General features: G+C 42.1%; 1 protein-coding gene across 1 annotated transcript; it reads left to right on the top strand.

Moving 5' to 3' along the window:
• Positions 1-1823: 1823 nt before the first annotated feature.
• On the top strand, positions 1824-17130 carry LOC118850945 (neoverrucotoxin subunit alpha-like). The gene is made up of 4 exons (XM_036760558.1): positions 1824-1944; positions 3911-5947; positions 11616-12388; positions 17044-17130. The coding sequence occupies exons 1-4, from the start codon at positions 1824-1826 to the stop codon at positions 17128-17130; spliced, it is 3018 nt and encodes a 1005-aa protein (XP_036616453.1).
• Positions 17131-17932: the final 802 nt, after the last annotated feature.

Here is a 17932-nt window from a genome sequence, read left to right on the forward strand (position 1 = left end):
AGAACCTTCTGAGGGAGCAGAAACCTCAAGGCCCAGGAGACCGCCTACAGGGTATGGAATAAGGGAGAGCTGCAGAAGGTTAACTGGGCCTAACAATAAACATTGTCCATGTGTCTAAAGGAGGGAGAGTACATGGAGGCCAGATCTAAGATGGTGCTACAATGGAGAGCCCACCCCATACTTAGGGCAGTGCTGATTTATCAGAGATACAGCTTCTCAAAGCTGGGACACATAATGCTGATTGTCATGGGGATGATGATGGAAACGATGCTTTAAAAGGCCCTTCCAGCATTCAACGGTGCCAGCTGCCCAAGGGTAGGACAGGAGAGGGAGAGCCCAGGGAATATGATGACAGTGAGTCAATTATTAGAATTAGGCGTTGTTGACCTTCTGCAGCCCTCCCTTATTCCATTCCCTATAGGCTGTCTCCTGGGCCTTGATAGGGTTTTGCTCCCTCAGAAGGGTCTAGGAAGTGGTTCAGGACCCTCTTAAATGTTAGAATTCCTTTCCCCCAGGATAATTGAACCAAACCCTTAGAAAGGGTCTGACCTGCTTTGCAATCAAATGAGTGGCCTGCTCAGAACTAATGGTCCAGCAGGACTCTTAAGGAGGAAGACCCTGCTGTCAGGGTTTGGAAGGTTGATGCCCCAGGGGGTCTCATTATTGACATCACAAAGCCACATAATGAAGAAGAATCCCTTGCTACTAGGGCACATGTCTTGCTTTGAGGTGGAGGAGGAAGGCCAAGGTCATTGGTTTGCTAGTCAGAGGCAGGTTGACAATCACTTGGAATCATGTCATAATGATCTTTCAGAGGTAGCAGCTCCAATTCAGATGCCTGGCAAGCCCTCATCTACTGATCCCTCCATTCCCCTCCATAAACCACCATGGCTTGTGTAGATGGACCCTCAAGGCATCAGTCAGAACAGTCTGAGACTACAGGGAATCCTAGTACCCAGCCTAGAGAATTCATCCCAGAATTCCATGGCTCCAGAGTCTGAACGCAAAGATTGGGCAGTTTGGAAGAACCAAAGGCTTTAGGGTCTATTTGCATTTTGCTTATGCTGATGATCAGCTTTTCATAAACCATTAATAAGAGCCAAGAACTGCTGGTCACACAACACTATGACTATCTCTACCAGCTCCCCATACCCTAGGGACTTGATGCCTCAGGCAGTAAGCCAAGGCCAGGATTCAAGTCTGAATCCACCAAAGATAGCCTTCTTCCCCTCTTAAAGTGAACCCAACTCAGCCTTTGTATCTCCTCTCCCACTAGAAGCAGCTGGGTGGTGCAGTAGTTAGAGGGCTGAGCCTGGAGTCAGGAAGACCTGGGTTCAAATTCAACCTCAGACACTACCTAGCTGTGTGACCCAAGTCATGTGCCCTCTGTTTGCCTCAGCTCCCTCAACTATCAAATGGGGATGATAACAGCACTCACCTCCCAGGGTTGTTGTGAGGACCCACTGAGATAATATTTGTAAAGTGCTCTGCAAACCTTCTAGTGACACATACGTATTTATTCGCCTCAACCAAACTGGTCCTTCAGGCTCCTCTCTAGCTCGGCCTCTGCCCTCTGACTTTGCTCATTCCTCAGATTCTTTCTAAGCTGAGCAGCTCACTCCATGGTGTCTGGCTCTTTTGTGGCCTCCATACAAGAGTGATGTCTTTCCATCCCAGGACAGTCACTACCTTCTGCAGGATTACAAGCTAACAGAGATTGGGGAAGCTTGGTCCCTAAACAATGGAGCATTTATGGTTGGAGCCTGCTGGAAAGTGAGTTCCCTGATAACTGCCCTATGCCTCAATTTTCTTTCCTCAGGGAAATGGCAGAGAAAGAACTTCCAGGCAGCCTGACCTTGAAGACCCCAATGGAGATCCCGGCTCTTGGTCAGCCCTTACATCTGGGGACATTGTATGATTGTCGCTCAGATACCTCCATCCCTGGTAATTACTCTCTTGAATGCAAGGCCTTGTTGCAGATGTCAGGAGAGGGCAGTGTTAGAAAAGACTTCTTTCTAGGTGTAAAATGATCAGTGTAAGAAAGTCAGATTCAAACAAAGTCTCAGGGATTAGAGGGTCTCACCTTTTTTCTCTCAGTTAGAACCTACCAGGATCACTTTGCTCTGATGGGAGATGCTGTGTGATGGCACATCCTAGCCAGGAGTGATGAGAGATATCTGATGAGAGGGGCTCATTCATCCTGGAAGGGTGGAGGTCAGAAAAGAAGTAATCTTCCAAAGACCAAACAAGAAGAAGACTGAGCTTTTTTTTTAAAAAAAAAAAAAAAACAAAACCACCTTTAGCCAGAGAGGGGTTGAGTCTTAATTGCATCAGATACAGTGTTGGGAGGTGGGGAATGCATATTGTGACACACACACACACACACACACACACACACCCCTACCTGAATTGTTTGTGCATATTAACCAATGTAGTTAAAATTAAGCTGAAAGGTAGACTTGAAGTACAATGGTAGACCTGATGGTTCAGAATGAAGGATTGGGGGAAGGTGGAAGGGCAGGCAGTCCCATTACTCTTCCTTGAGAAGGGTAAGCATTGCAGGTTGTTTGAATATACACTGGATTTTGATCTTTACCAGCATCTAGAATAGAAGAAGCTGGTGCTTCACTGGATAGAGCACAGGACCTTGGGTCAGGAAGACCTGAGTTCAAATTCAGCCTCAGATACTTCCTAGCTGTCTGACCCTGGGCAAGTCACTTAACCTCTGATTGCCTGACAAAAGGATCCACTAGAAAAGGAAGTAGCAAGCACTCCAGTATGTTTACCAAGAAAACCGCAGGCACGACTATGGTCCATGGAATCAGGAAGAGTCAGAAACTACTGAACAACAACAAAGATCTAGAAGAACCACTTAATTCTATCCCACTTATTGCCTTCCTGAGTCACCTCCCAGGAGCCAGCTAGTAGTTTGCAGCTGGGTGGTGAAATGGATGGAACTGAATGGACTAGATCTGAAATCAGGAAGACTTGAGTACAAATCCAGGCTTAGGCACATCCAAGCTATATGTAAGTCCCTGGGCAAGTCACTTAACCCTGCCTGCCTTAGTTTCCTCACCCAAAAAATGGGAATGATAATAATAGCACCTACCTATCAGGATTGTTCTGAGGATCAAATGAGATAATATTGCAAAATATTTTGAAAATATTTATTACTTTTATTTTATTTTTTTCAATCACATATAAAATATTCATTTTAAAACAAAATTTAACATTCATTTTTTAAAAAAAAATTGAGTTCCAAGATCTCTTCCTCTCTCCCCTCTCTCCTTATGGAAAAATAAGAAATTTTACCTAGATTATGTATGTGCAGTCATGGAAAACATATATCTGTATTACTCATGTTGTGAATGAAAACAGACAAAAATACAATAAAAATAGTTAAAAAAATAAAAGATTTCTTTGCTTTCATACTTTGTCAGTTATTTCTCTAGAACTGGATAGTATTTTCCACTAAAAGTCCTTCAGAATTGTCTTAGATCATCGTATTGCTTGGAATAGCTAACTCATTCACAATCCATTATTGTACAATACTGCTGTTACTGTGTACAGTGGTCTCTTGGTTCTGCTCACTTCACTTTGTCTCAGCTCATGTAAGACTTTCTGGGCTTTTCTGAAAGCATCGTGCTCCTCATCTTATAGCACAATAGTATACCATCACAATCATGTAATACAGCTTGCTCAGCCACTCCCCAATACTCTGCAAATATTAAAGTGCTGTATTAATGCTAGGGAGTAACATTATTAGCTAGCAGCATGAAATGTCTCAAAACAAGGGGCCTGCCCAAGACAATCCAAAAGGAGCTATACTTCTTCAGAGGCATAACTTCTCCTATTCTGTGTTCCCTCTGCAATCTGCCATTTACTCCCTAATGTCTCTGTCCCATTCTAGGCATCACTTTATGGGACAGGGAGACCCTTGAGAGAAATGTGACCACAGAAGAGCAGTGCAAGACTGACTTTGACATCATCACCTCTGATTCTATTGATGAGAAGACCAATGCCATGAATATCTCTGCAGAGCTGAAAGCAAGTGTCCTGGGGGGGCTGGTTGAAGTAGGAGGCTCTGCCAAGTATTTAAATGATACCAAGACATCCCAACAGCAAGTTCGGGTCACTCTCAAGTACAGTATGACCACACAGTTTTCCCATCTCACAATGAACCACTTGGGATATCAGAATATTGCTTACCATGATGTGTTTGATAATGGAACAGCCACTCACGTGGTCACTGCAGTGCTCTATGGGGCCCAGGCTTTCTTTGTGTTTGATCAGAAAGTTTCCAACAATGAAAATGTCAACGATATAGAAGGAACATTGAAGGCTAAAGTAAATAAGATTCCCCGAATATCCGGAAAAGTAGAGGGAGAGGGGAAAATAAAGGACAGTGAGAAAAAATCAACCAAGGAATTCAGGTGTAAATTTTATGGGGATTTTGTCCTTGAGACCAACCCAGTGACTTATGAAGATGCAGTAAAAGTCTATGCCTCCCTTCCTAAGCTGCTTAGGGGACATGGGGTGCCCCTCAAAGTCTGGCTGTACCCTCTGGAGAAGCTGAGCTCCAAGGCTGCCAGGCTGGTTCGAGGGATCAGCATTAGCTTGGTGTGGGATGCCCAGGACACTCTGGAGAAGTTATCTGAGTGTGACAAGAGGTGTAATGACATGCTGGAGGCACCAGGACTCTCAGTCTTTTCTACAATCAGGGAAAAGGTCAGGCTATTCCAGGAGCTAAATAGGCAGCACAGACAGCTTTTACAGAAGGAAATAGCCAAGGCCTTACCTGAGATCCGGGCAGGCAGAGCAGAGGAAGATGAGCTAACCAGGATTTTAACCAGGGAAAGCCAGTCTCCATTCAGCACTAGGAGGCTCTCTGAGTTCCTGGATCAGAAGCTGCAGGAGATGAAGGTGGTCAAGTCCTACCTCACCATTCTGAAGGAGGTGCCACTCATAGCTGACCAGAGTGAGTTAGATGATATGGTACTAGGCTCCACCCACAGATTTGTCCTGGTGTTTGCATTCACCTCCTTGCAAGAGGAACCCTACTTAGCAGATTGGAAACAGTGGCTACGGAATCCAGAATCATTCAGTCCTGACTGTGAGCAAAAGACATATTCCTCATGGCTAGAGGACAGAGAGACAAGGAGAAAAGTAATACAATTGGCAGAATCCTTTTCAACATTTGCCAAGGCCAATCATTCCTCTAAGAAGACTCAATTCATTGTGGCATCTGTCCCGGACCAGGAGAACAAGGGGGTCTCCATTTACCTCTATGAAAAGGGACTGCTGGTCAGCACTGACTTTGAGCTACCAGTCAAACCTCCCCCTCCTCATATTGGTGAGGTCACACATGACTGTGCAGAGCTCACACTTACCCCAGCATGTGAGAAGGAAGAGAGGATCACTGGCTATCAGGGAGAGTACCGGGTTGTAGGGGAAGAGGACTGGACCACAATCCTTGTGTCTGGAAAGCCAGAGGTATTCAAAGTGAGTGGCCTTGAGCCTTGCACAGAGTATGTGTTCAGGTTTGCTGAGGTGTGGGAGCTAGGGCTCAGTGAGAGCAGTGATGTGAGCCTTGCTGTGAGGACACTTCCCCCAAGCTGCCCTCCTGGGAAGCCAGAAGCTGTTGTGGTGGGACCACAGTCTGTGACCCTGTGCTGGGAGGGCCCAAGTGTTGGAGCAGGAGTCAAGATCAAAGAGTATAGAATAGAGTACAGAGAGGAGACTGAGGCTGAGGAGAAGGAGGAAGGAGAATGGCATGAACACAGCACAGGAAATAACGAGATGTACTGTGACATTGATGGACTGACACCTCAGACTGTGTACAGATTCCGAGTTTCTGCTGTGTATGATGGAGGCTGGAGCAGTGAGAGCAGTGAGAAGAGTAGCCCAGTGAGGACCCTCTCTACCACAGAGGAAGCTACAATATCTGGTAAGGGGCTTTTAGCAACTAGAATCCACCAGTATGTTTCTCATTACTGGAATGTTTGAAGTGTTGCAGGGGTGGATCAGGGGACTCTCCCTGATTGCACAATCCATTCTAATGGGTGTTGCCTCACTCCAAGTGAGAACTCTGGAAAGACCTGAGCTTCAAAGGCCAAGGTCCCCCACTGCATCCTGGGCCATCTCTAGTCATCCTGATCTATATCTGACCACCAGACCCAGATGGCTCTTGAGGAGAAACTGAGGCTGGTGACTTTGCACAGCCCTCCCTCACTCAAATGCAATTCAATCCCAAGTCATATTTTCATCTCCCTGATGTCATGGTGATCTTTGAAAATGAAGGACGAACCACACAACGAAAGTGCTGAGGGTCACACTCTGAGAGACTTATTTGCAATTTGTAAGGGTCCATTTATTTTAGGAGGGGGTTGATCATGGCGCCTCTGATCAATCAAATTCTCTCTTCTCCCTCTCATAAAAATGTCAGGTAGATAAGATATCTACTAATTCAAATTATTCAATTAAGTGCCTGAAATTATTAGCACTGAAAATCATACCTACCTGACAGTAATTCTCCACATTTTTCTGAACTATATATAGTTTTTATTCCACATATAAAAAATATGGTCTGTGACATATATTTATTTTTATAATGAATGTCACCTTAAATTACTTGAGAATTTCAAAACACTTATTAGTACAACACAAACATTCTAGAATTGGAAACAATCATATAGCCTCACCTCCTCTGATCTCTGGCTGCATCAAAAATCATCTCTACATTTCCTTGTGGAGCCTGAGACATCTTTCTCTTCTCCACACATAGGATTAGCTCTTTGCAAGCAATGGCAATACTCCCCTTACAATATTCCTGTCCTGTGCACAGGGCTCTGGGCACTCACACAGATTTCTCCCAGAGAGAGTTGGGTCTTGCAGTGAATACAGAGCTAGACCTGGAGGGGGAAAGGCTGATTATGAAATCCAGCTTCAGACCCTTACTACCTGTGTGCTCCTGGGCAAGTCTCAACGTCAGTCTGCCTCAGTTTTCATCTGTAACATGGAGCTCATAATAGTACCTATCTTTCAGAACTGCTGTGAGGATCCACAGAGACAATATTTGTAAAGACTTTGTGAAACCTAAAGCAGTACAACTTTCCCATCATCTTTTTCTCTCATTAAAATGTGTAGTCAGGCTTCCTCCTGACAGGAAAGCAGCAATTTCTAATGGTATAGTTGATGTTAGATTCTAAGCTGAGGCCTTCATGGAATCATGGGTTATTGGAAGAAACTTTAGAGTCCAACATCCTCCCAGAAGAAAAAAACCCTTTATGATATGGCTAAAAACTGTGGTCACTTCCAGGGATAGTGAGCTCACTCTTTCCCAGGCCAATCCATGATGGGGGCAGCTCCAATTGTTAGGACATTCTTCCTTTTTAATGGAGCTGAAATCTTTCTCCTTGTAACCCACACCTTTGGTACCAGCTTTCCTCTCTGGGACCAAGCAACATGACTGATCCCTTTTCTGTAGGACATTTCTCCAGATACCTGAGGGCAGTGACCATGCCTTATCTAAGGCTTTTTCCGCTAGTCTAAACACTCCCTATTCCTTGAATTCTTCCTTCTGGGCCATCATCTCCTCACCTTTCACCTTCCTCACTCTCCTCCTCAGCATGAGCTCCAGCTGGTCCTGTGGGAGGAGATGAGAATAGAAACCAGAGGACCTCAAGTCGAATGCTGACTCTCTGTCTTTTGGCCTTCATGACCTGAGGCAAGTCATTTAATTGCTTTGAGACTTAGTTTCCTCATTTGTCAAATGAAGGAGCTGGACTTAGACAACCTTACAGCCTCCTCCTAACTCCTAAATCCAGTATGCAAACTTCTGCAAATGTGACGCCTAAATTGAAACATGCTGTTGCACATGGGACCTGACTAGTTTAAGGTACAGTGGGACTGTCACTTCCCAGGATAAAATCCTTCTATTCCTATTGCTATTGTCTAACATTTTGTTAGCTATTTTGACAGCTGACCTCACAATAAGTTGTTTTTTCAGCCTAGACCTGTAATATCTTCACTGTTTCATGGAAAAATCCCACAATAGAACCTCATTCTGTGCAGAGCAGGACCTCATAGTGTTTTATGGCTTAAGAATAGGAGTCCTTGCTGTTATTTCTGTCTTAGATCCCTTAGCAGTGTGGTGAAGCCTATAGATGCCCTCTACAGAATAATGTTTTTAAAAGAATAAAATCAAATAGGGGATCACAAAAGAAACCAATTATATTCAAATGCAATTATCAAAATGTCTATTTTAAAACAACTCTACAAGTTCATGGATCCCAGGTAAAGACACAATTCAGGGATTTGTTGGAAGTGCACTGAGGTTTAAGGGACTTTACCCATCCTCATCCTCACATGGGACATGAACCCAGGTCTTCCAGACTCCAGGCCAGCCTGCTACCCATTGTCCCACACTGTCACCCTCAAGTTTCTAGACAGTTTTTAAGCACCAGGTCTTAATAACTGATATCACTAGAGACCCTGTATGGCACAGAATTGATCTCTTGGGTAAGAAACCTAGACCTCTATGATTCTATTTAAGCAACCTAGTATTCCATGAGGGCTTCAGATGCCATGTTCTCTTGATGCCTCATTCAGGCCCAAGGTGGGTAGCCGACTAAAACTTCTGGGCTATGAAGAATTTTCTAGTCTTAACTGTTTTTCCTCTGTTTGTATCTGGTAGAACTCTCCCTGAGGACAGAGACTAATTTTTGTCTTTGTTTCTCCTTTAAGCCAATTTTTATCAATTAAATTTGTTCAGGATAAAATTGTTCAGATCTTGTTTTTTTTTTTCTGTTGGCTGGAGCCCTATTTTCCTCCCCCCCATGCCCCGTATCCTTGCCCACCACCCTGGGTCCTCTGACTGGGCCCAACCCTTAAAACTGCACTACGATTTTTGGGACCCTCAGTATGTATTCTGTCTGCTGGAGCCCTATTTCCCTAGCCCCATCCCCCACTTCTCCACCACCACCCTATGCTCTCTTACTGGCTCTTTCTGGCTAGTGGCTCAACATTTAACAGAGGAAGCAGAGTTTTGTTCTGGAAAGAGGATACCATGAAGCTAGTAAAATGGCATCTACTGCCACCTAAATCCCATTATTTTCACAGAAACATACACACCCATGTTCTTCCATGTTCATGTCTCCACTCCCACCCCCAACAATCCCTGTGTGATGCTCTTGCCCTACACTTCCCTACCATGGACCTGAAGTCAGACCACTCACTGCAGAAGCCTGAGTGAAGACTCTGTCTCAGTTTAGGGAGTTTAGAAGTGAGGACACTTGGTCAGTTCCTCAAACCCATACCAATGATTAGACCAGGAGGAAATGGCCTTTCCAAATCGGTGAATGTGTGATAATGTAGCATCTATGCTAAGAAGAAAAACCCATAGGAGACTCAGGTGTCCAAAACAGATCTATTAAGGGATATTCTTTACAGCTGACTAGAGATGGGAAGGACAGTTTCACTTAATTAACTCAATCAAATGAGAAGCATTTACTAAGTGCTTCCTAAATATCTAACTCTGTACTTGGTGCTGGGTGATACAAATACAAAGAAAAAAGCAATTCCTGCTTGCAAGCAGCTTACATTCCCTTTTCTGATGGGTGTAAGGGATGTGCCCTTCTTTTGAGATGGGGGAGGGGAGAACAGGGTGACGATTGATGGCAGAAAAGGTGCTATCTGACAGTTTTGCTTCCAGACTTATACGCTGGGACCTTTTATCGCTGTCATAGGTGAGAAGGATATGCATTATAGGACTGGAATGTTGTCCCCACTTACTTGAGGTCAGCTAAGAAAAGGCATGTGGATTTTCACATTTATGATCCTAGGTGCTAGAAAGTTGGTTTGGCTTATGTGGACACTTATCTATAAAAACCTAATTGGGGAGACAGAGGGAGACCTCAACTAGGGCTCCTCACTGGCAACAATTAGAATAAGGGATTCCTGAGTTTGAGGAAGTTTGGTGGGGGTTTTTTTTTTTGAGTGTTTTTTTTTTAAGGAAGAAAACTTATTCAAGGTACCCTCCCTGTTTCCTTCATTTGGTAGCAAATGTTCCTCCCAATCAGTGATGATGTGGCAACTCAAGTGTCTACACTAGGAAGGGGGAAAAGACAATCCAAATGTAAGACTTATATATTCAAAAATGATTTATATTAAAAGTTACTCCTATATAGCTTCTGAAGGTCCAGGAGGGCTGTAGACCAAAATGTGAAGCTGTAATGCTCCAAATCTGCATCTGAATTGGTCTAGTGAGGAGGTAACAAAAATGACTTTTCAGTTTCCCTTGATGGTATATGAAAAGTCCCTTCTCTGATAAAGTAGTCTAATTTGGGTGGGTGGGGAGAGGGGTATGTGGAGATTCCAGGCCGCCGATTGATGAGGACAAAAATGTTATTCGCTATCTCAGTTTCCAGGTCTGGGTCTTGGAATCTAGGAGCACAGAAACTGGTAGAGGAGAATGTAAGTTGCAGAAAGATTCTCCAATTTATTCAAAAGTGGCTGACAAGGAAGCTATAGAGAAACTTATCTAGCACAGACAAATCAGGTGATATGGGCGATCTAAACCAACATGGGCACTCATCACTGAAGTTCATTGGACAAATGGAGATACCTTCTTAACTGGTTTTAGAGGTAATAGCAAAAACTCATAGACAATCCCTAAAGGAAACTTGCCAATTATCTGTCAAGTGACAGGAGAATGGCCTTGGGTTGTTCTCCTAAGTGAGGAATCAGAGATTTATAGAGGTGCTCATGTTTGTTTGTATTTTCTCTGCAATTCTGCCTGTGAAGTGCTAATTCAGAATCTAGAGGGGATGCAAAATAAACTTCCTTTTTCATATTTTATTTTGTTAACTATTTCCTATTTACATTGGTATCTTTTTAAATTCTTTTTTTTTAATTTTGAATTCCAAATACTCTCCCTCCATCCATACCTTACCCAACCCTTTGAAAGGATCCATTACACATTAAAAGTCATTCAAATCATATATCCATATTAGCCATGTTGCAAAAAAAAAAAGAAACATCAAGATAAATAACATGAAAAAATACATACTTCTGTCTGCACTCAGAATTCAAAGGTGGTTATAGCTTTTCTCTTATGGGATTCTCACTATGAAATAATCTTTCAGATTCTTTAGAGAAGGGAGGAATAAACTTCCATACCACAGAAAGATCCTAACATGGGAAAAGGCTTCAATTACTAATATAAATAGGTATGATATGGCTATGTATAAATGTGTACATGCATGCATGTGTTTTCCAACAAGCAATAATGATTCATTCATTATATGCCCCTGAGGAAGGGTAGAATTTTCAGTTATATAAATTTAAGAAATGTTATCTCCTAAGAGACCTCAAACAACAGTGGTGGCCTTTCTTCTGCTGACAAAGATCTGTGAATTTCACTAGGACAATAGAGAGTCATCCATGCTCAAACCTCGTCCAGATTATTAGGACCCTTCTCAGCTAGTCATAGCTGTCATAGACTTCAAGAACCCTAGGGTCACCTCCTTGCCATGCTGGGATTTCTGAGCAGGGCTTTAGTACCATCATCTATAAAACCCGGTCATTCATTCTTCTTTCTTACTTTATTCCTACAGACCCAGACAACAGTGGAGACTCAAGGGAACCAGAACTCAGAATTGTCCTTGTGGGGAAAACAGGGACTGGGAAAAGTGCAACAGGAAACACCCTCCTGGGCCGGAGAGAGTTTGAGTCCAAGTATTCAGACATGTCAGTCACCAAGGTCTGCAGGAAAGCCAGGACCAGATGGAATGGGAGGGACATTTCTATTGTTGACACTCCAGGCATTTTTGATACTGATGCTAAAGAGAAACCAAACTTCATTGAATTGGCTCACTTAGTAGCACTATCCTCTCCAGGACCACATGCTCTACTCCTGGTGTTGCAAGTAGGTCGTTTCACCAAGGAGGAGAATGCAGCTCTTCATCAGCTTTATTTTATTCTAGATCCTGAAGCAGTGAAGTTTTCAATCATTGTATTCACTCGGAAAGAAGACCTGGAAGAAGAAAGTGTAGGGGATTATATAAGAACCATTGATGACCCAGATTTCCAGAAGTGGTTGGAGAAGTGTGAAAACCGATGCTGTGCATTTAACAATAAAGCTAGTGGAGCTGAGAGAGATGCCCAGGTTTCAGAGCTGATGGCCATAATTGAGAAAATGCTACAAGCTAATGGAGGCACCCACTACACCAACAACACATATGAATCTGTGGAAGAGTTCCTCCAGAAAGACACGAAGGCTCGTCAGCAACAGTACAAGCAACTGTTTGAGAGGGAGAGAGAAAAAATCAGACAGAAATATGGGAAGCGAAAAGAAGAATTGGAAAAGGAAAAGCTGAAAGAAGAAAGTGTACACTATGAGAAGCAAAAGGAAAATATTGAGAAGAAAAAGAGGATCTTTGAGGAGAAGGAGAAGGAAGCATTAAAGAAATTAGAGCTGATTTATGAGAAAAATTATCAAAGTGCCCGAAGCGAAGCCGAGCATAATTACCGTATAGTAGAACCTTTAATTCCTTCTAGGATTCTGTCCATTATGCAATTTTTTAATAATGCAAAGTGAATTTTCCTATGGGAAATAATGTAAAGTCAGATGATCAGGACCACACCCCCAAAAATATCCATATAAAAATAATTATTTATAATTTTAAGGAAGTTTTTTGTCCCTAATGCACCTGAAATACAATAGCAATGATTAGTACACAATATAACCTGAAAATAAAACAAATTAACCTGCACTTTACCTTTCAGAAGAATTGTGACTAGCATGAGGAAGATGAGAGACAGGAGGAGGAGGAAGGGTTATTGCTTGGAAGGAGATTCTTAACAGAGTGTTCTCTCTTAGCTACTTTCACTAAAAGAGAGAATAAAACTACTGCCTTCACTTATATTTGTTTTTTAGAATCACTTTCATGTTTCGAGTCACTGATTTTTTTTTCTTTATATTTGCTTCTGACTAGGAATCTATCTAACGACACTTGTTTTTGACGTTTTTTCAGAACGTCATGGGAATGTGACATTGCGTTATCGTTAAAAATATTCATGGCTCTCATTGCTACAGCTTTATTTGGGTGATGTCTTTCAACAACATTTTGCACTTTTCCCCACATCTGATAAACCTCCCTAATCTCACTCGATGTGTGAGATGTTCATACTGGGAATTTTTGTTTGTCCTGCAAGACAAATTTTGCAAAAACTTTTTCCTCATCCAGTGAAGTATACGTAAATCAGGTTACTTATAAACCAAGATTTTACTGTACACTTTCTAAAGATGTAAAGATTATTTTGCCAATTGTTATATTATTTGCTATGATCGTACTTCTCTAGTAGCCCTTCTGACAACCAAAATCATTTCATATCTAGTTTCTTCCATGTGAGCAGGTGGTGCAAAGTGAGCTCAAGTAATGGAGGTCATGGTTAATAAAAGGATTCGGACAGTAGCTGAACCCAAGTCTCCTGACTACAAGTCTAATGTTCTTTCTGGTCCATCACACTGCTTGCTAAAGAGCAATACCTTTCAGAAGAATGTATCCTGATATTTTACAGTAGCAGATATAACTTCCTAATTTCTTATGTTTGGGCTATGGGAACAGGTAGATAGCAACAGCCAGGAGAAGGCAAGAATTCACAACTCATTGTGTACAATTAGGAACTAATTGTCTGAGCTCCATTCTGTGCTTTTTTCCCCCCAAGAAGTACTTCCCATTTTCTTGGCCATCACTCCCAATCATACGCCTGCTTTAAGAACCAGCTACAAGCACATGGTCTCTCCCCAAACCTTCCCTACCTATGATCCTTTCCCACTCTGATGATTATTATTATTTAATTACTTTCTGTTATAATTATTTTTATTTATTAATTATTTTCCATTATAGTCATGCACACAATTTAACCTGTCAAGATATTTGGGGACACCTTGTTTCACAGAGCTAAGGCTGAGCAAGAAGGCTGTGCCCTGAGCTTGGAATAACAACAATCCTTCCTACTCTGGATGATCTCACCCTCTGGCAAAGTATATTGCTTTGACCAGCACCAGGTGTTCGTTCACTGCCCCCTCTTTCCCAGGGACAGGAGAACCAATGTGCTACAGCCTAAAGCCATCCATTACACCTCGTGTTTATAATCCCTGTTTCTTGTAACTGCTAAGTAAACCAAACCAAGTACTGCACTCCTGTTCCCATCACACTAACTAGTTCTGTACCTCACTGTGAGATTATCAACCTGAAAACTGTTCCCACAAGACCCAGGAACACCTATATTGTCCAAGCAGAAGTCTTCAGTGGGAACTGCTACTTGAGACCCAAGAGTCACTGGGTTGTGATCCAACTCATCTCCTACTCCCCCCCTCAACCCCACCCCAACTTGTGGCTTTATCTATATAATCACTGCCTTTACTCCAGCGTGTGAAGCCCTCCTCATGAGGAGGATTTCTGCTTATGAAAGTTTCCTCACTTTGAAATTAAACTTCTATATGTGTCCTGACTCTCCTGCTTCTGGCCTGCTTTCTGTGGTTCCCACTACCCACAGGTTAGAGGCTGATTCTGGTCTGGTTAACATTAATTGGTGTCAGAAATGGGATTGGACATGGAACCAGCTCATTGGACTCTGCAGTACCAGTAGAAGTGGACTAGGTACCACCAGAGATTTCTCCAGAGTCCAACCTCCTCCCAGTCTTGTGAGTCTTCTTCCCTTTATGCCTACTTCAGTTTTCTGAACTCACTCTTGATTGAGCTTATCTTTCTTTATGAGGAAAACTCAAGGGCCCCTACTTTGACCCAGTTCTGGAAAGGATATCCTATGCACACCTCTGTTTTCTGCTGGCCTCTATAAATTTGTTTCTATATGATTCTGGTTTTTGTTGTTTTTTCTTCATGCTTCAGAGCCCTATGCCTCTGACTGTTCCAGCATGTTAGGCTGTTAGGCTCCAGCCATTTCTTAGTTTCTCCTTTCTACATTAATATATTCCTTTTACTTTATCTTCTTTTCCCCCTCTTCAAATCCTTTGAACAGAACCAATCCACCTCTACAGCCTCTATTTTTCTTATTTAATGCTCTCAGTATCCCTTGAGAACTTTAAGGTTCTGAGGAGAAATTTGTTACAACCTCCTCACATACACACATATCCCCATTAGAATGTTAGCACTCCAACACCATGTAGCTACTTAACTTGTTCAAAGAAAGTCAACTTTTCTCGTTTCTGTTGACTCTGGGTTTTTTACTGCAGTGTTTTTAGACATCTCCAGTCTTTTCATGGGAAATGCTTGAAAGTTCTCTATTCCATTAAAAATCCATGTCTGGCCAGTATGATTAAATTCTACTGTGCAGGGTAAAGTCTTCTTGAATATGACTCTATCTTTTCCCTTTCAGAATATTGCATTCCAAGATCTCCTCTAGTTTATGCTAGCACCTGTGATGTCTGGTGTGATCTTGATTGTGGATCCTTCACAATGAACAACTCTTTTGGGAGCAATGCTTGCAGTAATTTATCTTTGATATAGGAGCCCTGGACTTTAGCTATAACATTCCTGTGATTTTTCCTTTTGGAGTTTATTTGACAAGGAGACCAGTGGAGTGTTTCTATGCCTCTGGTACTTCTGGCACTTTTCATTTAAAATTTCCTGAAAAGTAATGTGTACATTCTCCTTTTGGTCATGGATTTCAATGATTTTCAATGGCCAAAGATTCTTAAATGATATCTCTTCGATTTTTTTTTCACATTAGTTGTTTTTTGGATGAGATACCTCACATTTTCTTCTATTTTTCAAACCTTTGATTTTAATAAGGAAAACATGGGGCAGCTAGGTGGCACAGTAGATAGAGTGCTGGGCCTGGAGTCAGAAACACCTGGATTCAAATCCAGCCTTAGACTCTTAATATCTGTGTGACCCTAAGCAAGTCAATTATTCTCTTTTTGCATCAATTTTCTCATCTGTAAAATGAATTACAGAAGGAAATGGCAAACCACATCAGTATCTTTACCAAAAAAACCCCAGATGGAATCATAAAAAGTTGGGCACCATGGAAATGACTGAACAACAACAATGAAAAGAAAATGATATTATGCCCAAAATACCCACAGACAACAAACCTATATCAGGAAAAGAAAAAAAATATGTTCTCCAGGTGCCTTAGTATCCAGATTCATAAAGCAGACATTATCTGCTCTACAAGAAGACACAGATGATGACACATATGTGACAGTTTTTGGTTTTGGGTGAAGTGAAAAAGAAAGATAAGCAAAAGGTGAAATATAATATTGGACTGGCTTTCATGTCAGAAAGACCTGGGTTCCAATCCTATGTGATGACGGAAAAAGATCCTTAGCCTTTTATTGTACTTACAACAAATCCCTAAATTACAGCTGTCTTTACCCTGGGATCCATAACCTTGTACAGTGGTTTTGAAAAAAAAAATGATGGTTGCATTTGAACATAATTTTCTGTATTTTATTTTATATACTTAAAAACATTATTCTGCAAAGGGATCCATAGGCCTCACCATATTGTCAAGGAGTCCAGGACACAAAAAAAAAACTGTTAAGAACTCCTTTTCTTAACCATTATTTACAAAGGAGTTACTACTCTCCACAGAAGGAGTTTCCATCATCAGAATTTCCCAAGAAACTGTGACAGTGTTACTGGCCCAAACCAAAAATAAAAGCTTAATATGAGGTCAGCTGTCCAAAAAAGCTAACAAAATCTTAGGCTGCATCAGTAGGAGTGTGATGGTCTTATGTGGGAAGTGATATTTTCACAGTACCTCAAACTTGTCAGATCCCATGTGCAATCTCATGTTCCACCTTAGGCCCCTTGTTTTCAGAAGTTTGGGTTTTAGAGTGAGGAAGAATCTGTGAGGTTATCTAAGTCCACTCCCTCCCCCCATTAGACACAGGAAGAAACTAAACCCCATGGTGGTTAAATTTGCCCAAAGTCATGAAGGCCAAAAGAATGAGAACCAGGATTTGACTCTAGATGCTCTGGCTTCAATTCTCATCTTGTTCTGCTGCAGGACCAGTTAGAGCTCATGCTGAGGAAGATGATGAGGAAGGTGGAAGTTGTGGACATGATGGCCCAGAAGGAAGAATTCAAAGAATAAGGGTTGTTTAGGCTGGAAGAGAGAAGGTTTAGGAAGGGCATGGTCACTCTCATTGGATATATGGGGGGATGTCATACATAGAAGGAATTGAATGCCTTCTTCTCCTCAGAGAGCAAAGTTGGTGCCTACAGGTGTCAGTCATAAGGAGAAAGATTTTAGCTCAAGTGAAAAGGAAGAATGTCCTGATAATTTGAACTGCACCCACCATGCAATGGATTGAGAGGGTGAGTTTACCCTCATGGGAAGTGGCAATAGTGTTAGAGGTATTACAAGGGGGATTCATTCTTCAGGTAGAATGTTGGACTCTAAAGTTGCTTCCAAATCTTATGATTCTCTGAAGGCCTCAACTTCAAATGTAACAAATATATGCTGTAACATTAGAAACTGCTGCTTTCCTGTTAAGAGGAAACCTGACTACATATTTAATCGGGAAGTAATACTGCTTTAAACTTTGCAAATTGCTTTACAAATATTGTCTCCTTGGACCTTCACAGCAGTTCTGGGAGGTAGGTATTATTATAATCATCTCAATTTTACAGATGAAAGAACTGAGGCAGGCAGAGGGCAAGAGACTGGCCCAGGGTCACACATCTAGGAAGGATCTGAAGCTGCATTTGAACTTATCCCTTCATCTCCAGATCTAGCTCTCTACCCAATGTGACATTTTGCTACATCTAAGAAAACTTTGTCTGGGTGCCTCAAGCCCTGTGGCCTGGAGAGAGGAATTTTCCAACAGGTATATCCCTTTGGCCTCTACAGAGCTATGCCTATATATGGAGAAGAGAAAGATGTCTCAGGCTTC

This window comes from Trichosurus vulpecula, chromosome 5 (genome assembly GCF_011100635.1).
Source record: "Trichosurus vulpecula isolate mTriVul1 chromosome 5, mTriVul1.pri, whole genome shotgun sequence".
NCBI lineage: Eukaryota > Metazoa > Chordata > Mammalia > Diprotodontia > Phalangeridae > Trichosurus > Trichosurus vulpecula.